The 23,612-nt window shown below is 39.0% G+C and overlaps 1 protein-coding gene across 2 annotated transcripts in view; it reads right to left on the bottom strand.

The window, feature by feature from the left end:
• The window catches only part of Rif1 (replication timing regulatory factor 1), a 52,115-nt gene that overhangs the window by 8,053 nt on the left and 20,450 nt on the right, over positions 1–23,612 (bottom strand). For both annotated transcript variants that reach the window (XM_026778382.1, XM_026778379.1), the window contains exons 17-30: positions 22,745–22,818; positions 21,595–21,775; positions 19,553–19,660; positions 19,079–19,228; positions 12,138–12,237; positions 11,328–11,592; positions 10,324–10,366; positions 9,212–9,414; positions 7,644–7,743; positions 6,935–7,054; positions 6,155–6,306; positions 5,687–5,770; positions 5,566–5,608; positions 1,964–5,089 (exon numbers count right to left, since the gene is read on the bottom strand). In XM_026778382.1, the coding sequence (XP_026634183.1) occupies positions 1,964–5,089; positions 5,566–5,608; positions 5,687–5,770; positions 6,155–6,306; positions 6,935–7,054; positions 7,644–7,743; positions 9,212–9,414; positions 10,324–10,366; positions 11,328–11,592; positions 12,138–12,237; positions 19,079–19,228; positions 19,553–19,660; positions 21,595–21,775; positions 22,745–22,818 (4,749 nt within the window). The remainder of the gene's footprint in view (positions 1–1,963; positions 5,090–5,565; positions 5,609–5,686; positions 5,771–6,154; positions 6,307–6,934; positions 7,055–7,643; positions 7,744–9,211; positions 9,415–10,323; positions 10,367–11,327; positions 11,593–12,137; positions 12,238–19,078; positions 19,229–19,552; positions 19,661–21,594; positions 21,776–22,744; positions 22,819–23,612) is intronic.

Below are 23,612 nucleotides of genomic sequence, written 5' to 3'. Positions count from 1 at the left end.
CACCAACATTAACGAGTCATTCTACAAAATCTAACTCCAGCTCCAAGGGTCTTGATTTGCTCTCTTCTGGCCTCACCAGCACTGGCTTGTGCATAAACTAACACACACACACACACACACACACACACACACGCGGATTATTCCTTTATGCTGATGTGTCACTAAGACTGGTTTAATAAAAAGCAACACAGCCAGTAGCTAGAAAGGAGGTGTAAGTGGGATTTCTGAACAGGGAAAGCTCTGGGGAAGAAAGAGTTGACAGCGGCCAGATGTGGAATAACCAGGATGAGCGTAATAAAGATGAGGTTCATAAAGAACATAGATTTAAAAATATGGGTTAAATTGTAAGAGCTAGTTAGAAACAAGCCTAAACTAAGGCTGAGCTTTCATAATAAGTTTCTGTGTCATCTTTTTTTTTTTTCAAAAATTTTTTTAAATATTTATTTATTATGTATACAATATTCTGTGTGTATGCCTGCAGGCCAGAAGAGGGCACCAGACCCCATTACAGATGGTTGTGAGCCACCATATGGTTGCTGGGAATTGAACTCAGGACCTTTGGAAGAGCAGGCAATGCTCTTAACCGCTGAGCCATCTCTCCAGCCCCTCTGTGTCATCTTTTATGAGCTGATGGCCCTAAAAGGAAGGTCAGTCTACTTGCACACACATACACAAAATCTGTAAGAATACTGTAGAATTTGCACAGCCAATTGGTTTACAGACTACAGACAATAACAACTGGCTTTAGTCATTCTCCTAAACTTGTGAAAGTGTGTGTGTGCACACATACACACTGACCCATGACTATATGTAGAGATCAGAGAACAACTTTGAAGGGAAGGGGGTTGTTCCTCAGATGTTGTACAACTTATTTTTGTGAGATGGAGCCTCTCATTGGCCTAGAACTCCCTAATACACTAGGCTTTCTGAGCAGATCACATGCCACCAAAGCCCAGGATTTTTATCTTCAGTGTGGGTTCTGGGAATTGAACTCAGGTCCTCATGCTTGCCTTGCAAGCACTTTACCTATTTTCCTACCCCTGCTCTAAACTCTTTGAAAGCAATACAAGTATCGTGGTCACAAGGCAGCAATCTTAACTATTTTAACCTCACTGTGGCTAATTTATTTGGCTTCTCTAAAAGTCTACAATATGCTCACATTGAGCTACAAATTTTTATCAAAGAACTCATAATTATTAATAATCATTCCATATCATCTAGGATTGATTTTCAAGAATAGGCAACATCTAAGTATCTACAATATTCTGTTTTGCCTTAGGCAATAAACCTGTCCTAAGGTATAACAAGACTTTAACCCCAGCACTCAGAAAGCAGAGGCAGGTTGAAGATGTCTGGTCTACAGAGATGGTTCCAAAACAGACCTAGAAACCCTGTCAAAAAGACCTAAAACAAACAAAAAGAAAACATCACACTGTACTTTTAAGGTCTCAGTCTCTATAGTTTTCATAGGCTCCTGCATTCCTATTCAGACCCTAAAACATACATATAACATATACATAAGTAAAAGTATAAAAATAAAGCTAAAAAAATGTGCCTGCTAGCCAATTTCCAAGACTATAACCCTAGCTAGCTGAGGGCCATATACGTATATGCATGGATTAGAGTGACCTTTAAGGCATCATGTTTAAGAACATATGAACTAAGTGCTAAGCCTTTCAACTGACAGCAATCATGATGCCTAGCTCCTTAAAACTGGTTCGATATATTGTATCACAGAGAAAGGTACTAATAGGACCCATTCAGTATGCTAACAGTGGCCACATACACACCTGCATCAAGTTGAATGTGGACAAAAGACTACTTGAAAGGCTTCCTGTCCTTTCCACAGCACATAACCAGTGAGTGACCATGACCCTTACACCCTTACCCTTTACTAGGTTTCGCCCAGTGACCACATATTCCAAGCAAACATTAGACTCATTACAGTCAGCAACATTCCTACCTTGTTAACTGGTGATGACAGCTCATCTTCGTGGGATCTTTTGAGTCCTCTCTTTAAGATGCTTGTGGATGGAGAAGCCAGTGGCGACCAGACACACCGTGCTTGCATACCACTAGGACTTTCAGTTGCTGATCCAAGGGAGGGATCCAGCACTCCTAATTTTTCAGGAGAAGCATTACTGCTTTCTGCTACCAGTTCAAAAGTCACTTCGGATGTCAGAGACCGTGGGAATTCCTCCACTTTCTCTGAAGTGAAACAAACTTCCTGCAGAATATCACTACCCATTACAGTCTGATTGTCACTTGATTTTGTCTCATCCAATTGATTAAGTTCAACTTTTGTTTCAGTTTTGTAATAAACAGTTCCTTCTTCAGAACTCTTATCAAGTGCGTCACAAACAAAGCTTTCAGTTTTGACATCTAGTCTTCCAATTGGTGCTTCTTCAGGTGCAGGGGTGCTAACAATCATGTCCCTATCCTCTTCCCCAGCTTTGTCAACTTCAGTCTTCAATTGAGCTATCACTGGTGCTTTGTAATTTTCCATTTCTTTGTTCATTTCCTCACATGAGCCTGGATCAGATTTAACACTATCCCCCTCTAGTTCTGCTCTAGCAGGATGCTCAGTCTGAACAGTCCTTTTGCTTAAAGGTGTCATGTTATCAGAAAGACTCATACCAGAATTAAAACCCTCAGGGGCTTTTCCTTCAGCATTCATTTCAGTTGTGACTGTTTCAAATTCATCTTTATCATCTTCCTCTGGTGCCATATCTACAGAAATATCCATTTGGGCACTCTCTTCAGAGACGGCAGTTTCAAATGTGTCATTTCCTAGATCTAATTCCATAGCTTCAACACCCTCTGAACTGGATCCTGCTATTACTTTGGATACCCTCCCTAAGTCACTAACATCAAATTCTCTTTTCAGAATTGCTTCTGAACTTTCTACTTTGTTATCTAAAGAATATTTCTCTGAAATATCCTTGGAATCACTTAAGCATGGGTCTTCAGCATTAAACTTCTCATTATATGACTTTTGGATTTCAGATAGTGTTTCACTAGAATCTGTTTCATGAGGGTTTTCTTTTACCATTTCATATGGCAGATTTTTTCTATCTTCTTCCAACCCAGTTTCAGATCTAAGTAAATCACTAGCACCATTCTCTTCTTTAAGACCCAAATGAAAACTCACACCAGGATGTTCATCTACCAACTTTGTTTCAGCAAGCTCATTAGCTTCACAAGTTTCAGGTGTGGTTTCAGGTACTTGCGTATCTGTCGTCTTTGTCTCCATGCTCTTCATAGCACAACTTTCTGTGTTCTTTAACCCAATAAATGTCTTTTCCTGATATTGTGATTTTTCCCCACAGCAGTCACAGCCCTTCGATCTCCTGACTCTCCTGCTTCTCTTGTGTTGACATTCAACTGCTTGGCTCCATTTCTCAGAAGGCACAGAAATGTCTGATGTCTCCATTTTTGAGCAGTCTCCCACACCGCTATCAGTATCTCGTAATCTCTTAATGGCATTCCTAGTCCTGAGATTTGATTCAGGCACATGAGTAACTGCAAGAGAGTTACCTACGCATTTGCTAGTCTTACTTGTGTCCTCAGTTGTAACTGGCGGATCAGTAACTTGCAGTGAATCTGAAGACCCAATAGACTCCTGAAGAATTACTCTATTTGTACTTTCTTCAAAAACCTGAGCCGCTGTTTCTACATCAACTTCATGTGTCTCGTTTGCAGTTTTTTTTATACATTCATCTTTGACCATCTTTTCTTCTTGTTCTTCAGTATCAACACTGTCACTGCTTTTATTTTTCCATTTCCCAGATCGTTTCTTTCTAGAAACTTCTTCCTTTGCCTCAGAACTATCAGATTCTGAGTTTTCAACACTGGAAAGCAACCCCTGAGATGCTCTTCTAGTTTGGTAACGTGTACGTCCTCTCAAAGGTTTCTCAGATGACTTATCTACACTGTCCTGGGTACCACCTCCCTCGGAACTAATGTTCTCCTGGTTTGGCTTTCTTTTATTTTGATCAACTTCAGCATTACCACTGGGTTCCTCTAAAGTTTTATCATGTAAACCATTTCCCTTTTCAGTCAAATTTTCCTGTGTAAGGGATTCAGCAGTTAGTTTTTGCTTAGGCAACTTGTCATCTTTTATATGTAGAGGACTCTTCGAAATTGTTTTCTCTTCTTCCTTCCGTCTTTCCTTTTTTTGTTGAACGTTATCCTTCTCTTGGCTGTCCGTGGAAGACTCTACTATATCTGAACGCCGCCTTGAAGACCGTCTGAGGGTTTTTGGATTTGGAGCTACTGCAGCTTGACTATCTTCATTTACTATTTGATCTGCTGGTGCTGGAACTGGGAGTTTATTTTCTTTAGATCCCGTATTAACGCCTATGTTTTTCTCTTCTGTTGAGGCTTCTAATAAAGCATTTTCTACCGCAGGTTTGGGATTTCTATCTTCATGCTCTAAGGTAGCTCCAGAAGGATGATTGTGATTATCTGACACACAGTCTGCTTGACTGAGCAAATCAGAAGGGTTATTTTCTAATGCATGTTCCTCCTGTTCAGATCTCAGTGAAGGCTTAGACGTTTTATTAGTCAACTGCTCAACTTTACCCCACCTCCGGCCTGATTTCTTACCACCATTCACTAATTTTTCTGAATCAGATTTTGAGTGTGTCATTTCTCTTTTCCTTGCTTTTAGTGACATATCAGTTTTAGTTGTGTTTTCTTGGTTATTTCTCACTGTAATAGTGGATGACATGTTATTCAAAGGGGATGGGCTAAAAGGTCTATTTTCTGAGCCATCAAATTTCTCCAGAGTAATAAAGGTTTGTCTCCGACTCACAGGCTGTGGAGGAGTTCCAGAAACGGTGGCATTAGAAACTGAACTACTGCTGGCCACCAGTGAACTTTCTATACTAGAACATTCAGCTGACACTATCTTTGATGAAATTAACATGTTTTCTGTCGCATCAATATCGGGGCTCAGCGCTTCTGAATTGGTTCCAGCAACAGAACAAGAGTCATTTGGTAAAGAAGCCTTTTCAGGATGTACATCCATACCAGAGTTTTCCATGGCATCTTGAGAGATGAAAACAGTGCTCTCCATTTGCTCTTCCTACAGAAAAACATACAAATAACAGTAAAACATTAGCTTTTTTGGAAATTTTAAATATAATACAGTGGTAACCAAGATTTTCTTGGAAAACTTAAGTGTAAACTTTAGTAATTTAATATACTAACTTTTAAAATACTGCAAAAGTTTCAAAATCCACAAAGAACTGTCAGTGTGCTTTAAATTGACAGTGTTCAATTAAAGTTACAACTGAGGCCAGGATTACTGGGAGGCAGAGGCAGAAGTCTGAGAAGAACCACTCCACAGGAGCTCCAGGACATCCTGGACTTCAGTTCCAGAAGTTTGTTACACATATTTATGTGCGATTAATTCATTAGCTTACAGCTCAAAGTTAGGAGATTGTGATTTTATCAATGAAACAAAGATCTACAACAACCTTATAATTTACTAGACCTCAAAACAGAAGGATGACTGATTTTTGAAAAACACCAAAGCATCGAATGTTGCTTATGCCTTACCTTGGCGTCTTCTTTTGGTTTTTCAGTTAAAGTGTGGCTTTCCCTAAGATAAATAATTGTACAAATTAGATTCTTTTTAATTAAATAATTATGAAACTAGTCATAAAAGTTTTGTACTTACATAGATTCTTCTTGACTAAACTGAGCAGAAAATAAGGTGTCTTGCGAAACATCCAGATTATTATACAAGGCGGGAATATCACACCTAGAACAAAAATCTTATAAATAAAAATCTAAAAACCTGGTGATATTCCCACTATCAAGTAAAAGTTATAATTCTACCAAAGTGTATTTAATAATCATATAAGAACAGATTTTTCTCCTCCAAAGCTTAGAAACAGTGAGCATATTACTGGAAAGATAAAATGTTATTAAATGCTACCATGTATAGTTCCACCATCTGCCATTAAAATTTAGTATGCTCTGGCTAGATCTGGCTAGATGTGGCCCAGTGGTAGAGCACTTAGCTACCATTACTAATGTCCTAAGATTTCCAAGGCACCCCCAAAAAAACACACCTGGCACAATGACACATTATCTTAGTTCTCACAGAAGTGACATAGAGGTCAAGATAACAATGCCCACAAACCGTTTTGTCTTGAGAACTTCTTTCTGGTGCTCAGTCAAAATCCTTGACTTTGCCTCTTTTTCTTCAGGAGGTATGAACACAAAGTCAGTAGACTTTTCCTCTTCCAAAAGCTTATTACTCCTTAATTTTGGAGATGAAGATTCTAATTTCAGCTGTGGGTTTTTAAAAAGATGTGAGTTTCCAGATTATTTCCTAATTTTTCTGTTTTCTATCAATATGGTATTTTAATTCTGACTACACAGTTTGAAATTGACATACATCCTTCTCATCTGAAGATAAGGTTAAACTGAACATGAGATTCTGTCTCAGACTACAACTGTTAAGACTAGAAGCACACAAATAAAACAATATTCACAATAAGAAATGACCTTGGCTTTCTCCTACCTCTAATATTCAGAAGATATAGTAGTAAGCCTTTTAGGAGGCAATTCTATGGAATTAGATATACACGTTTTACTAGGCAACATAAAGTTCTAATCAAAGGATCAAAATTATTGTCATGCAATACTCTGTGCTGTTGATTCATCCTTTCAGCTCTCCTCAGGAAAGGTGCCTACATATAATACTGAGAATGACCATGAGGCTAAGCATCATACAGATCTGTCATTACTAAGAAGAAATCACTACAGGTTCTATCAGGCCTGTAGTGATTTAACATTATACCACAAACAAAAATGTTATTTGGTCTTCCACAGCTCTTTCCTCCAAATAAAAGGGTTTGTGTCCTAAAGCTAGCCAACATTATTTAAAATTCCAGTAAATATACTTTTGAAAACATACTTTGGCCGACAGCTTTGTATTTTCTTTTCTATCCTTAGTCCGTGCCAAAAAGGAATATTTTTTTCCACTTGATTTTCTTTCCATACCACTTATCTTGACATTTAATTGTGAATTTTCTGTCTATTAAGAAAAAAAATGAACATATTAAGTATGTCTACTCTTTGCTTCTTTTGATTATCAAAATTTCAGTGTAATGATTATTCATTTAAACTTGGCGCACGCCTTTAATCCCAGCACTCGGGAGGCAGAGGCAGGCGGATCTCTGTGAGTTCGAGACCAGCCTGGTCTACAAGAGCTAGTTCCAGGATAGGCTCCAAAACCAGAGAAACCCTGTCTCGAAAAACCAAAATAAATAAAAAATAAATAAATAAATAAATAAACTGGTATAAAATTTCTTACTATCACTAGGTGGAGAACATAAACGTATTCAGCACATTTTTCTCTTACAGGATAGAGAATTTGACACGCTAAATTATGTTGAATAAATAGTAATAAGCTGTTTTCTCTGGTGAGAATACTTTAGACAAAACAAAAACCCCACAGTAAACCTCTGTATTTTTTCTCCTGATTATAAACAACACCACACATTTCTTCCTTAATGGAAAGCTTCATGTGGAATGAGAAACAGGTGGTGTTACTGAATTCTTTCCTGTTCAAATTCTTACTTAAACCAAACTACTCAAATTGAAGTAAAAAAAAATCAACTTACTACATCTGAATATGGCCCACTGCATTCGTCCATCATTTCAACGTTTTCCAAACCAGGCAACAGAAGCAAAACCTTTTGCTTGGCTTCTCTTAATATTGGTCTTTAAAAATAAGTACAAAGATATTAAGTAAAGTACACTCATAATGTTAAAAATATTAATTATGAATCAGGTTCTCATGAATCCCAGGCTGGCCTCAAACTTGTGATTTAGTTCTATAACCTTGAATTTCTTTCTGAATCCATCATGTCCAGTTTATGCTGTGCTGGCAATAAAGCCCACGGTTTCAGGTACACTAAGGAAATACAGTGCCAGTCCTATTTATAATTGTTATATAGCAATTATACCTAGTTTATGTCTCTTACTTACACGTATACAACACTGAGAAACTAGAAAATATTTTGAGTTTTTCCTCTATACCTTTCACAGCTTAACTTTCAAGCAAGGCATAGCAGGCTTTGTACCTGTAATTCCAGCATACTAGAAGGTGAGACAGATCACGAATGTTCAACAACAAGCTATGCTACAAGTGTGAAACCATATCTCAAAATAAACTCAAAATGATAAAAACAAGCAAACAAACCCCCCACCCGCAAACCCATGAGAGTAGTGGACTGATGGCTTAATGGTTAAAAGCACTGACCCTGGTTCAATCTCTAGGTGGCCCCACCATTCATTAACTCCAGTTCCAGGAAATGCAATGCCCTCTTTAGTCTCCAAAACCACCAAGCATGCACACTGTATAAGAATATACTTGCTTGAAAAATACCCATACACAGTTTTAAAAAAATATATCAGAGTTTTCAAACATTAGGGATTAGTGAGGTGACTGCTCTTCCAAGGGACCTACCTAGCAGCAAGCAGTCTAACCCCAGTTCAAGAAAGACCCAATGAAAGCCCTCTCTGGCCTCCACAATGACCAGACATGGAGTTGGTACACAGACCCACATACGGAAAACATTCATATAAAATAATTTTTTCTCAGTTTGGTTTTAGGATATGCTAGACATTGTGACAAATGCCTTTAACCCCAGGACTCAAGAGGCAGGGACAAGTGAATATGGGTTTGAAGACAGCCCATCTACATGAGTTCTAGGTCAGTCAGGGTTATATATAAATTTTAAAAAATTTAAAAGTTTTACTATGAGGCCGGACAGTGGTGGCGCACGCCTTTAATCCCAGCACTTGGGAGGCAGAGGCGGGCGGATCTCTGGGAGTTCGAGGCCAACCTGGTCTATAAGAGCTAGTTACGGGACGGGCACCAAAGCTACAGAGAAACCCTGTCTCAAAAAACAAAAAAACAAACAAAAAAAGTTTTACCATACTATTACTACTCCCCATGTCTGGCTTTAACAACCTGCAACTCTCTGCCCTTGTTTATTTAAGAATTTTTCTGTTGCACATACTGGTTTCACAAAATGTGAAGTCTAATAGAAGTCAACCCAAGTTTAATGGTTACTACATAGTCTGGGGATACAATTAAACTGCACAGGCTGTACTAGAACCCAAAGACAGGTTTACATAATCATAATGGATTAAGCAGGTATAGGAAGTTGCAATGCTAACATACTTTAATTCCTCAGGATAAACCAGAGTTGTCGATTTAGCAAATGTAGCGTTCCAAAACAGAGCACTCTGTTTTCGAATCTGTTTGTTCTTGTGAAGAAATATTATGCACAGAAGTGGAGAAAGTTGTCCAAGAAGTTCACTGTCATATGCCCCAGGATAGTTGTGCTGTAGACAAGCAACAATTTCTCCTAATAGCTTTTCTAACTAGGAAAGAGAGGGAGAAGCAAAATGTATATTAAACACAATTTTGCAAGACATATTACTATTTCAATTTTAAAAATAGCAACCATCTTTAAGCAACACTGTGGGTACCATACATATATACCCCTCTTTAAAAACAACCAGGTAAATTTACTTTAAATACTAATACTGTGATTTGATTTGAAGTTATTTCTTAACATAAAATGTTTTCTTATTAATTGCAATAGCAATTAATAACTGCCTATGCAATTTATAAAATATTATAGCCAACCCTTACATAAAGAATTAATACCTGAGGATTACATGAGTTTGAAATAGTAAATTCTAAAGAAAAACCCAACTACTAAAGAATGTATCCATACCCTATTATTTTATGACCATTAAAAAATGAAACAATGGAAAGGGCAGTGGTGGAGCAACTTTTAATCCCAACACTTGGGAGGCAGAGGCAGGTGGATCTCTTTCAATTTGAGGCCAGCCTGGTCTACAGAGCAAGTTTGAGGACAGCCAGGTCTAGTACACAGAGAAATCCTGTCTCAAAACGAGCCCACACAAAAAAATGGAGCAATGGGGCTGGGAATTCAGTGGTTAACAGCACTCATGGTGTTAACTCCAGAGAGATGACACCTCTCCTGACCTCTAAGATAGCATACATTTATCCATAATTATACACGCATGTCAATAAATGCAGTGAGAAAACAAGGAGTGAAGGCACTTGACATTAAAGCTCATAGGCTTAATTTCAGTCCTCGATTCTACACGGTAGGAGAGAACCAACTCCTGCACATGTCCTCTGACTTCCACTCACACGACGGCATGTATTTAACATCAATTATGTTTAAGAAAGATAACTACAGAAACTGTATGTTGTCCTTAGTGATAAAGTGTATTTTATGGACACTATCTACTTACCTTGTTGTTCAGACTACTATACACTTTAGGAACTTCATCAAGCCTGAGAAGACAGATATAAAATCGTTAATATTTCAAGATGCCATCACTGCACTAGTTATCAAGCTCAGTCTCAAAGAGAAGGCACAGAGCCACAAAAAATAAGGAAAAACAGTCACATAGTAAAATATCCCAAGAATCAAATATCAAAAATGAAGTAAACATAACACTTATAAAACAAATCTTTAAAAACAGCTAGAACAGACTTCAAGTGCCTGTGATTAACTACTTGTCGAAGTCCTGTCATTTGTGCACAGTTAGGTCTGTGTACACTTGGCCCTGTACATCCAGACAAGGCTGCATATAGAACCAATGGAGTCCACTGATCAGGAACTGGGATTAAGAGAATGAGGTTTTCATGTATGTAACTACAGTGTATTATTCAATTGCATAGTATCAAGTAAAATAGATCTGTATTATGTATTTAATAAACATGTTTGTGTAAATAAATATGAAAAAAAATCACATGTAAAATTGAAAATTGCAGGGAGAGAAAAAAGTCAAATGAAATAGTTCTAAGTCCTTTCTATTTGAAATTTTTACATTTTAGAATACATACAGATATATTCTAAGAATTTCATCCAGGACAAAAAAGCTGATACGAAAGCAAAAAATTACTCATTATACTTAAATTACACGTATTAGGCTGAGAAGACAGGCTCTGTTGGTTAAGTATTGTCACACAAACATGAGGACCTGAGTGAATTTGGATCCCTAGAACCTGAATACAAAGCCAGACTTACAAACCTAGCACTAAAGAGGATATCCTGGTGCTTCCTAGAGTTTGCAGCTGGAATTAATGAGCTGAAAGTTAGTGAGAGGCCCTGTCTCAAAAAGCAAGGTAGGTAGTTAATAAAATGTGTTAATGCATAACACATTCATAAACCATGTACACAAAATTTACACCAAAATTTAAAAAAAAAATCATATACTTAACTCAACATGAATAAGCTGAAAATACTTACTTTGAGTTTTCATACAGTAAAGCCAGAGGTCTTGTGAAAGTTGCAAATATTTCTCGGATCATAGAAGGCAAGGAAATGTGTCCAAATATATTAGAAAGCATGCTGATGACAGAGTTAACAATATTAACCAGCGTATCAGAATATGTTTCCTTGAAGCTCAGAGTGTGGAAAGAATGGATCACTCTCACAATTAGCTTAAATAAAGAAGCCAATTTCCCAAGGGGTTCCTTCTTCTTTCTGGACCATTCTGAAGATCTCTGTAGTGCTAAGACAAAATTGGATTGAGTTTACAATATATCACTCACTTTTACATTTTTGCATTCAAATGCTAACTACATCAAATACACATGTTCTTGTTATCTATATCCTCAGATAAGCCTTCAAATAATAAACTATTACCGAATATATACCACTAGACTAACATTAGAAATGAAAACCAGGTCAGGTGGTGGTGGCATACACCTTTAATCCCAGCACTTAGGAGGCGGAGGCAAGTGGATCTCTCTGAGTTCTAGGCCAGGCTGGTATACAAGAGCTAGTTCCAGGACAGGCACCAAAAGCTACAGAGAAACCCTGTCTCGAAAAATCAAAAAAACTGGCAAATCTCAAATAATCCCCCCAAAAAAAGGAACTTCAAAGAAATTATAAAATACATTTCGGTTTCTGCTATCCCTCAGAATTCCACAACTATTTTACAATTACTAAATCATACAACTAAAATACAGAGAAACCCAGCCTTGAAAAAACCAAACAAATTTTAACTGAAATGCTATGAAATACTGTATAAACAATGGTAAAGAAAATACTTACATTTGATTTTGGGCTGATATTTAATATTATACGGTGAAAAGTCGATACAATCAACCATTACAATAATAATTTGAGAGATCCTATCCAAGAATAACAAATCCTAGGAAAAAATATAAGTACCACAATCAGAAACCCTTACTACAGGAGTAGTATTCAAGTGCCAATTCACATACAAAAATTCTATTATGCTACAAATACATGGTCATTAAGTACTTCCCAGTTAGGTGTTCTATGTTAAACACTGTGCTTCTCAACACTCAGAGAAAATTATTGATCTTTACAGTACCAAACATAAGTCATATCCACTAATAAATCCCTTTACTTACTTACTTACTTATTTATTTATTTACTGGCTGACTGGGATCTATGCAAGGTCTTAGCCATAGCTCCACCTAAAACCCCACCCTCAAAACTAGAGTGCCAATTCAGCTGTGGAGGTGCAGGAAAAATAATACAACTACAGGAGGAGATTCCAGGGTATCAAACAGCCACTTCCATTCTCCATGGGCACCAGCGCTCACACGTGTGCTCTCTCGCTCTCTCTCTCACATACATACATATACACACACACACCCACACACACCCACACACACACACACACACACACGCCCCACACACACACACACCCCTACATAATTCCAAGTCTTGAAAATTGATAATATTAAGTCCCATGAATACAAACACAATGAAAGCCGCTAACTAACGCTCAATAAGCTCCTCTACATTTCTTCCTCATCCTTAACAAAAGAAATAACAGAATCTAAAAATGTGAGGCAGAAAGACAGGTAGAAAACACAGAGCTTTCCCCTCCCACAACATCTACAGCTACTACTTTTCCAGGCATGAGGTACACCTCCAACAAAAAATTTGAGTACAGAGAAGAAAAAAGTATTCTCCACCAACAGGATGAACTATCGACGTTCACAAGACTTCCATGGAATGCACGGGATTCAGAGAGTATCTCTTAAGCACTTTCAGAGATCCAAATATATCCATGAGAGACAGGATTCCATAGTGGGAACTGATACCAGTTTCAATAAAGCAATCTAGGTCAAACAAAATCAAAAGTATTCACCATCATATCCAAATGTCCAAAAACTAAGAGGATATGGATTCACCAAACAAGCACTGTACTTAATCGATGCCCTCATTAATTCAAAATGTTCAAAAGTCTAACAACAGCCCGGTGTGATGTTGGCCCATGTTGGGGGCTGCAGACCCCTGGTCGCCTCAAACCCTTTGCTGCTGGAGTGAACAGAGTAAACAACTTATTTCCTGTGCCTACAGCTGCTCTGAGTAGGAGACCCTAATGAGTTCCTGATGGCAGGGGAATGAGTTCCGGTTTTGCAGCTGGGCAAGGCTATCAGTTAAGGATCCAGATATAAGCTTCCCTGGAGCACAAAAAAGTTGTCACACTTAGCTTTCTTGTTTCAAGGATGTCTCCGTGTCTCTGTGTGTCTCCAGCCTAGCTCCCAGCTTGCATAGAGCAGACACTACAGGCCCACACCTTTAAACCCAGAACATAGGGGAACAGAGCCAGGTAGATCTCCTGAGTTCAAGGCGAGCTTGGACTATAGAGTAAGCTCCAGGTCAGGAGCTACACAAAGAAACCCTGTCTCAAAAATGCAAAAATCTAAGAAGGCTAGTGAGATGGCTCAGTGGATAAAAGCGCTTACCACCAAAGCTAACAGTCTGAGTTTAATCCTAGGAACCATATAGTGGAAGGAGAACCAACTCCCACAGTTGCCCTCTGACTCAACAGGTACACTATTACGCATGCATGTGCTGTGTAGATCAGAATGGCTAATCAAAGTTATAAAACGATTACAAACAAAACAGAAGGGTCAGGCACAGTAACCAAGGCTTGGAATGTCAGCAATATGTAAATTCTATTAAATTGGAATCCAGCCAGGGCTACAGTGTTTCCTTGTATCAAAACACACACACACAACTGGGGATGGATGCACACACCTGTAACCCAGCACTGTGAGGAACAGAGTCAGGAAGATAGCTTGGGCTTGCTGGCTGACAGTCAAACAGGAAAATCCAGGTTCAGTAAGAGACTTAAGAAAATAAAATGGGCCGGGCGGTGGTGGCGCACGCCTTTAATCCCAGCACTCGGGAGGCAGAGGCAGGTGGATCTCTGTGAGTTCGAGACCAGCCTGGTCTACAGAGCTAGTTCCAGCACAGGCTCCAAAACCACAGAGAAACTCTGTCTCGAAAAACCAAAAAAAAAAGAAAGAAAATAAAATGGAATTATAGACCAAGACAGCTAAAACTCTCCTTTGACGTGTACATGCACATAGGTATCACACGCCACACCCCCATCCGACACTATGTACTCATGTGAACCCACCAAGGAGAAGGGTTTAAGATGGCTCAGGAAATAAAAGCAATTGCCCCACAAACCTGACCCCAGAACCTATTGTGAAAGGGAAAGACCAACTCCCAAAGGTTGGCCTTGACTTCTACAACACAGGTTCCCATGTTCCCACCCTCATATTAATATTAATTTCTAAAGTAAAATCAATGGAAGATTAATTAGGACAGTTGGTATGGTAGAGTCCCTGAATAGCATGTATGAAGCCTGACCAAGTAAACCGGGTATGGTAGGTCACACCTGTAATAACAGCACTCATGAGGTGGAGAGAGAAATAATCCATAGGACAGACAAGTGATCTCTAGTCCTTGACCCTCCAGCCCACAGTTACCCAGTCCTCAGACCCTCAACCCCACACCCAAACTTCCATTCAAAGTAACTATAGATGCTAAGTCCCAGCATAGAAACAAAAAGGCAAAAGTCCAAGACAGCGTCGGTTCTCTAAAAATAAAATCTTATTTTAACGGATCCAAATAAGAATCTGGAAGGGCTTCCAAAAACAATTTATTTATTTTCTTTTGGTTTTTCGAGACAGGGTTTCTCTGTAGCTTTGGAGCCTGTCCTGGAACTCCCTTTGTAGACCAGGCTGGCCTTGAACTCACAGAGATCCGCCTGCCTCTGCCTCCCAAGTGCTGTGATTAAAGATGTGAGCTGGGATTAAAGGAGTGCGCCACCACCGCCCGGCCTTACAAAAAAAATTTAAAACTGGTTATATTCCAAGAGAATGAAAACAAAGATCAATGAAATGAGGCTGCCAATGTAAGACATAAAAAAACAATTCAATAAAAAGATATAATTTACTGCTGCAGTGGTGGCTCACATCTTTAATCACAGCACTTGGGAGGAAGAGGCAGGCAGATCTCTGGGAGTTCAAGGCCAGCCTGGCCTACAAGAGTTCCAGGACAGGTCACAAAGTTATACAGAGAAACTCTGTCTCGAAAAACAACAACTAAAGATAAAGATGTCAATTACTGAAGAAAAGCCAAGCTGAAATGGTGCTGGAAAAAGCTCTGTGAACCAATAAAAATCTCAGTGGAAAGCGTTACTAACAGACTACTTACTAATAAAGAAAACACAAGGTAGAGAATTTGGACCACTTAGTGAAGCTAACAACAAATTTACAAAATCCACAAATGTACTTTGGGACACCATGGAAAGACCTAGTTTTTGGGTTATGGCCATAAAAAGACTACTTTACCTAAGTCAGAGTATTACTTTCAATAATTATAAAGGAAAATTTTCTTTCTTTTTTCTTTTTTTTTTTTTTTTGTTTTGGTTTTTCGAGACAGGGTTTCTCTGTGGGTTTGGAGCCTGTCCTGGAACTAGCTCTGTAGACCAGGCTGGTCTCGAACTCACAAATATCCGCCTGCCTCTGCCTCCCGAGTGCTGGGACTAAAGGCATGCGCCACCATCGCCCAGCTAAAGGAAAATTTTCTACACCTAGAGAAAAAGATGCCCATCAGGCAAAAGCCTATAGAAGTCCAAATAGAACCAAAAAATAAAATTGCCCATAACAGTTTAAATAATTCAGCTGGGCACTGGTGGCATAACACCTTTAATCCCAGCACCTGGGAGGTGGAGACAGGCGTATGGATCTGAGTTTGAGGCCAGCCTCGTCTACAAAGCTGGTTCCAGGACAGCCAAGCCTATACAAAGAAACCCTGTCCTGGGAGAAAGGAACGTGGGAAGGGGGCAGAATAAGAGAAAGCATATTGAAAAGCTACTAAAGGGACAATTCAAGTCTCAAACTAACACCTAATTATGTGACAGAAAAGCCCAAAGGCAGAAGTGCCTAGAAAGACACATTCCCAGTCAACAAAGACTATTATACCCAGCAAAACTCTAAAAATCAAAATGCAGGACATGGTAGCATCACTTTTAATCCCAGCACTGAGTAGACAGAAGCAGGAGGATTTCTTTTATATTTTTTTAAGATTTATTTATTTATTATGTATACAGCATTCTACATGCCTGTATACCAGATCTCATTATAGGTACCTGGGAGGTACCATGTGGTTGCTGGGAATTGAACTCATGACCTCTGGAAGAACAGCTAGTGCTCTTAACCTCTGAGCCATCTCTCTAGACCGCAGGAGGATTTCTTTAGTGAAACTGCTATCACCCCTCCCTGAAATAAAAGAGATAAAAAACTTTTCATAATCAACACAGATTAAATTTCTGACCACCAAGTGAGTTCTACAAGGTAAATATTTCAATTTTAATACAACCAAGAGGTCTCAAGGAACAAAAGAGCAATACTTGGATAAAAAGATCAGAAAATGCCATACCGGGGCTGGACAGATGGCTCAATGGTTAAGAGCACTGTCTGCTCTTCCAAAGGTCCTGAGTTTAATGAATTCCCAGCAACCACATGGTGGTTCATAACCACCTGAAATGAGACCTGGTGCCCTCTTATGGCCTGCAAGCATGCATGCAGACAGACCACTGTATATTTAATAAAAAAAAAGAAAAAGAAAAATGCCTTACCAAACAAATAAAAGGCCAGCACTCAGGAGGCAGAGGCAGGTGGATCTTTTGAGTTCAAGGCCAGCCTAGTCTACAGAGCAAGTTCCGAGACAGCCAAAGCTACCGAGCTGCCCTGTCTCAAAATAAAAGGGTGGTGGGGGAGAGGAGCAGAAATTAACATAAATCTTTCAAAACTCTGAACACCCGACTTTCTCAATTCTTCAACAAAGTGGTAAGACTAGGCTTTAACATAAATCTTTCAAAACTCTGAACAGCCGACTTTCTCAATTCTTCAACAAAGTGGTAAGACTAGGCCAGGAGAGGCAGCCCAGAGGCTAAGAACATTTGCAGCACATTTCTTCCTGAGCAAGCACCCACAGGGAGGTAGGTAGGTTAGCAATCTAGCTCCAGGTCCAGTTCCTTCCTCTATGGGCAGTACATACAGATAGTACAGATATACATGGAGGCAAAAAACACCTACTCACCTGCATTTAAGAAAGAGAAAAACTGAGGAGCACAGGGTGTTAAAAAAATAGTATCCATCTCTGCTGCCTCCAAGAAACATACTTCACCAAAGACAGAAACAACTTTAAGGTAAAAGTAAAGAGGTATTCCAAACAGATTTAGGAAACAACTATACTCTAGTATCTGACACGACTCAAACCAAAATAACTCAAATGAGATAAGGTCACTTCATAAAATACACCAAGAGGAAGGATAGTACAATCCTAAATATATACACATACACAAGTATACCCATTTGATAAAAATTGTTAGATGTAAAACCACAGATAACCCCAACACTGAGATAATAATAGGTGACTTGAATAGAACACTCAGCAAAAGACAGGTCTTCTAGACAAAAACTAAACAACCAAACTCCATATTGCAAATGGACTCAACACTACAGATTGACAAAAACACTGAAGAATAACTCTTCTCGGCAGAGTCCATGATCTTCCTCCAAAACTGACCACCAATTAATTACAACACAAAGGAAGCCTCAACAGATAAGATTAAAATATCCTGTATTCTAAAGCTAGGTATCAGTAGCAAAACTATAAAAAAAAAAAAGAAAAATGAAAATTGAAGAAAAATTTAACACACCAAATCTATGGGACATAACAGTCATGAGGAAAAGTATTAAAGGCCTAATATCAAAATGTGAGATCATATTAATAACTTAATGATGCTCCAAAAGACCCAAGAAAAACAGGAACAATCCAAACCCCACAACAGTCAATAGGGATAATCAAAATCATGTAACAAACATCAACACAAAGAATCAAAAGGAAGAGCTTGAGCTTTGAAAAGAATGACAAATGGCAGCTGGCTGCGCTGTAGAGTCTGCCTTTAATCAGAGCTATGGGACAGAAGCAACAATTATTGTATTGCCATTTCAGTAACTGCTTTCTAGTTGGATTTGACATGTACTTTACAAGGAGGTAATTTGATGCCTGGTCAAAAGTCCATGGCTGGTGAAGTCATATAGGGGTTCGGGCCTGCTCACCAGAATGCCAAAGTCCTGAAGCATCAATCAAGTGGCAAAAGAGAACACAGTGAAGTTGCCAACCCAAGTGCTGCAGGAAAGTCTGACTCAGCAGTCACATCCCTCTCTAACGGTCAAAGCCCATAAATTTTCTCTCTGATGTCAGAAACAGGCAAAAGCTGTGCTTCTCCCCCCATCCCCAAGAAAGCTACAGGTTCTGGAATTTTGATCCATTCAAAAGGAAAAAAAACTGTTCAATATGCTTTCCTTTCCATGCCAACTACTTCCACCCAGTATATTCTACAAAGAAAGATGATTTCACATTATCTACAGCAAGAAAGGGAGACACACACAGAGCATTCTCCTTTTCATATAGGGATTTTAACTCAGACCTAATCAAGATTCATACTTTGATGTAGAGAAAAGTTCGTAACTAATCTGTACAGAGGTTGAGTACACAGACACTGTAGTTAAAATAAGGAGGCACCCCAAGGTAAAGACTTGTATTTCTCTAGATCAACTGGACCTAGTACAGAAGCTTTAGTAAACTTCATTTTTACATGTTATCTCCAATTTACAAAATATATAGTACAGGGGGAAACTCACTGAAAGTACTTCGTCTTCCACACTGCAGAGTATTTTAGAAGAAAGCTCTTCACAGCACAAATTCTCTTCTGCTGTTGCCACCAAAGCAGCACAGCGTGCAAATGCTCTATATAATTCTGACCAAGTTTTAAGTAAAGTCTTCATGGTAGCCTAATAACAAAACAGAAGTTAGGTAAACTGACACCAGAATATTAAAAATAACAGGATTAATACATTTGAGACTGTGAAAAGTGAGACATCTAAGGTGTCAGAGGGACCTGTTATAACTCCCTATTATAGTCTATGTGAACAGTATCAGAAATTACCAAAGGTCAAAAGTCAAAACAGCCTATTTCACCGTCTTTGCCTTCACACAAGTATTCCTCCACCCCACAATACTAATTTCAAGAAAAATTAGAGTTGGTGCTAATCACATATAAAGGTAGTATTTCCAGAAAGGCACAAAACCCTTACAGAAGCAATATACATTCTTACCATGGGAAATGTCTTAGCTGAAAAAATATGGTTTATTGGTAAAGTCAATGCACCATAGATGGCACTAAAGTTATGTTCTAAGGCATCACCTTGATTAACTTCATTAGTCTGAAATACAAAATATGGAGTTAGACATATTACCATCTAATTCAAATCCTACCTGGCCTTAGCCTAGATAAAGTATGACCTAATGAGATGAACTAAAACCCTATGCAGACTCAAGATGGGATCACATTAATCCCAGCACTCGGGAGGCAGAGGCAGGCGGATCTCTGTGAGTTCGAGACCAGCCTGGTCTACAAGAGCAAGTTCCAGGACAGGCTCCAAAGCCACAGAGAAACCCTGTCTCGAAAAACCAAAAAAAAGCTGGGCGTTGGTGGCGCACGCCTTTAATCCCAGCACTCGGGAGGCAGAGGCAGGAGGATCTCTTTGAGTTCGAGACCAGCCTGGTCTACAAAGCTAGTTCCAGGACAGGCTCCAAAGCCACAGAGAAACCCCGTCTCGAAAAAAAAAAAAAAAAAAAAAAAAAAAAAAAAAAAAGATGGGATCACATTCAAGTATGGTGAGGTCACATACAAACAAATAGCAATCCGCCTGCCATGGCAGACAGCTGAAATTATGTGGATACTATTCAAGGTATGGACTGCTGGCTACCACTATTAACAGATGAAGGCCAGATTCTCTCAGGGATCCAAAACTGAAAACCAGACTCCTAGTCTTCAGAATTCCGATAGTATAGACTTATTTATTTATTATTTATTATTTATTATTGGAGCTAGAAGTAGAGCCCAGTGATCTGGAGAGGTAGTACTTTTTTTCTTGGGCTTCACTCTAGTATAATATAAAAGTTAATTTAAAAAACAAACATTCTCTTGTTTTCACCACCTATTCATGTGAATTTGTTCTCCAAAACCTTTGGGAACTGAGACATGGAAGAGAAACAAACAGGGACAGGGAGACTCTAGGACCCCCAGAAAACAGTATATTGATTGTGGTGTTTTGAAAGAAAATCGCCCCTGAAAGGAGTGGTACTAGTGGGTGTGGCTTTGTCGGGTTAGGTGTTGCCTTCTAATCAAGATTGTAGTCAGCACCATGTCTGCCAGCATGCTGCCATGCTCCCCACCATGATAATAGACTTAAATCTCTGAAAATGTAAGCCACCCCAGTTAAAAACTTTTTTTTATGAGTGCTGTGGTCACAGTGTGCCTTCACAGCAATAAAAACCTTAACTGAGACCCTTTTTTTTTTTTTTTTTTTTTTTTGGTTTTTCGAGACAGGGTTTCTTTGTGGCTTTGGAGCCTGTCCTGGAACTAGCTCTGTAGACCAGGCTGGTCTCGAACTCACAGAGATCCACCTGCCTCTGCCTCCCGAGTGCTGGGATTAAAGGCGTGCGCCACCACCGCCCGGCCTGAGACACTGATTTTAAATTCTGAAACAACCCTAAGCTCCCAAGCTGTAAGTTATACGTCACACATGTTATCACAGCATTTAGAAAGCTGAGGAGAGAAGACTACCGTGAGTCTGAGACCAGCCTGTTCTAAAGAAAGCTGCTACAGAGGGACACCATCTAAAAACACAGAACCTCAAATATTTCATAAGAAATTAGTCAGAGGGGGCTGGAGAGATGGCTCAGAGGTTAAGAGCATTGCCTGCCCTTCCAAAGGTCCTGAGTTCAATTCCCAGCAACCACATGGTGGCTCACAACCATCTGCAATGGGGTCTGGTGCCCTCTTCTGGCCTGCAGGCATACACACAAACAATACATTGTATACATAATAAATAAATATTTAAAAAAATATTTGTTGGCTGTAAGGAAAGACTTAAAAAATTAGACAAATGAACTCATAAAAGCCCCTGCTACCATTCAAAAAAAATTAAGTATTTTTAATTTTTATTTAAACACATTACTTGTGATCTTTCAAAATAAGGGGAAACTAGCATGGTGGTAGCAGAGGCAAGGGACTGTGCCAAGCACAAGTTCAACCTGATCTACAAAGGTTAGTCCAGACCCCAGGGAGGGAGCCACAGCAGCTGTGCAGTACCTGATGAATCACATCAGTCAGAGGAGTGACTATAATACTCCACATTCTCCAGAGATGCTCCTTGTTTGCCAACTGCTTCGCATTCTGATTAATCACACTCAGTACAGAATCACTAAAAGCCAATGGCGAAGTTGGACCAGAAAGTACACATCCTACAAGTGTTTCCAGATTGAGAAAAAACCTAAAAAATTAGAACAATGTATCAGAATGAGTACTTCATCCAGAAAGACATTTATGCATTAGCAAAATTCTAAAATTAACAATTGAACACAAGAAATGGTGAAGTTGTCTGTTTTTTTATCTATCGCCTGAGGCTCTAACACAACTACCAGCCTCTAATCACAACCAGCTACCCATGTACCCCAAATATCAAATTATGACACAAGAGCACTTGTTCTTTCCAAAATCTGGGTTACAGTTTCCTGCCCCACACTGCCACCATCCATGATTCCACATCCAAGTGATATGACGTGGAATCTGACCTCCAAAGGCAGTAAGTCATATACATGGTGCAGACACACATGCAGGCAACACACACACACACACACACACAAATAAATATCTTTAACACAAGACCTGGTGACAAACCCCAGCATTGGGGAATCAGACACAAAAAGATCTACAATAAGATGGCCCTGGGCTACAAAGCCACATCACAAAACACAAAATGACCAACTGAGCTTAGTGGGTTATCTATCTGTAACCTAGCAATTAGGAGGTGGGGGCAGAACTGCCACAAGTTTGAGGCCAACTTTAGCTATATATAGACAGGATGTTTAAATAAAGAAAAACTTTTTAATTCTAAAACCAATTTTAAACACATTCATTATATAATCATTTTTCATGAAAAATAAAAGAGGGGAAAACCAGGCAAGGGACTGGATTAGTTGTATAGTTTAATCCCAGCAGAGATAGGCAGATCTGAGCTCAAGCACAGCCTGTTCTACATAGCCAGGTTAAACATGATGCTAAATAAAAACACTGAAAAACAAAAAGGCCACAGTGATACACTTCTATCCTAGAAATTAGCAAGTGGAGAAAGGAAAAATCAGTTCAAGTCAGTCTCTTTACATAGTGATTCCAGGCCACCGTGATTGATACTCATGCAACTGTGACAGGACTTAAAATAAAAAGCAAGGTGCAAACTTACTTTTCATCTGCAACACCACATTCTAAAAGATTGTTGTTAAAAATTAACTGGATTAAGAACAAAGCTGGAGTTCCCTGAAAAGAAAACAAAGTCACAATTCCCACTAAAAAGAACAGTTTGTTTTCTACAAGCATTTAATATGATTTTAGAATGAAAACTTTTAGCCTTACTTAGAGTATGATGGCAACAGCAGTTTATTTCAAAAAGTACAGAGTGCAAGGCATAGCAGCACACACTTTTAATTGTAATTGCCAGTAAACTGAAGGGGAAGAATCTTGAGTTCAAGGCTAGTGTGGGATATCTAATGAGACTCTGTCTTCAAAACAAAACAAGCCACGTATGACGATAGCACTATGTATGAGTTTGAGATTTAGAAGCAAGCCTGGATTACAGAGCAAGCCCTAGGCCAACTAGGGCTAAAAAGACACACTCTTAATTTTTTTCTTTTGAAAAAAAGATAGCTCCGTAGTTAAGAGTGTTCTGCTCTTACAAAGGACCAGGCTTCAGTTCCCAGTACCCACATTAGGTGGATCACAAGCACCTGTAATTAGCTGCAGGAGAATCTAACACCTTCTCCTGGCATCTCAAAGTACTGCTCTCCCACATTATAGAGACACAAAGAAGCTAATAAAATTAAATGAACAGTAAAGAAAAATTAAAAAAAAAAACAAAAACAAATCCAATGCTATTCTCTGATCATAGTTCTCCCATGAGAAATCAAAGATGGTGAGGCATCAGATGACACACCCTAGAACTTGCTGGACTCAGAAAACCCATGTTTCAAACAACAAAGTGTATTTCACACTACTAAGTTAATTATTACTAAGCTTTCAAATACTTTAGTAGTAGCCAGTAATATTACTCCATA

Source organism: Microtus ochrogaster, chromosome 4 (genome assembly GCF_000317375.1).
Source record: "Microtus ochrogaster isolate Prairie Vole_2 chromosome 4, MicOch1.0, whole genome shotgun sequence".
Classification (NCBI taxonomy): domain Eukaryota; kingdom Metazoa; phylum Chordata; class Mammalia; order Rodentia; family Cricetidae; genus Microtus; species Microtus ochrogaster.
Note: the sequence above shows the minus strand (reverse complement) of the source record. Positions and strands in the feature narration are given on the sequence as shown.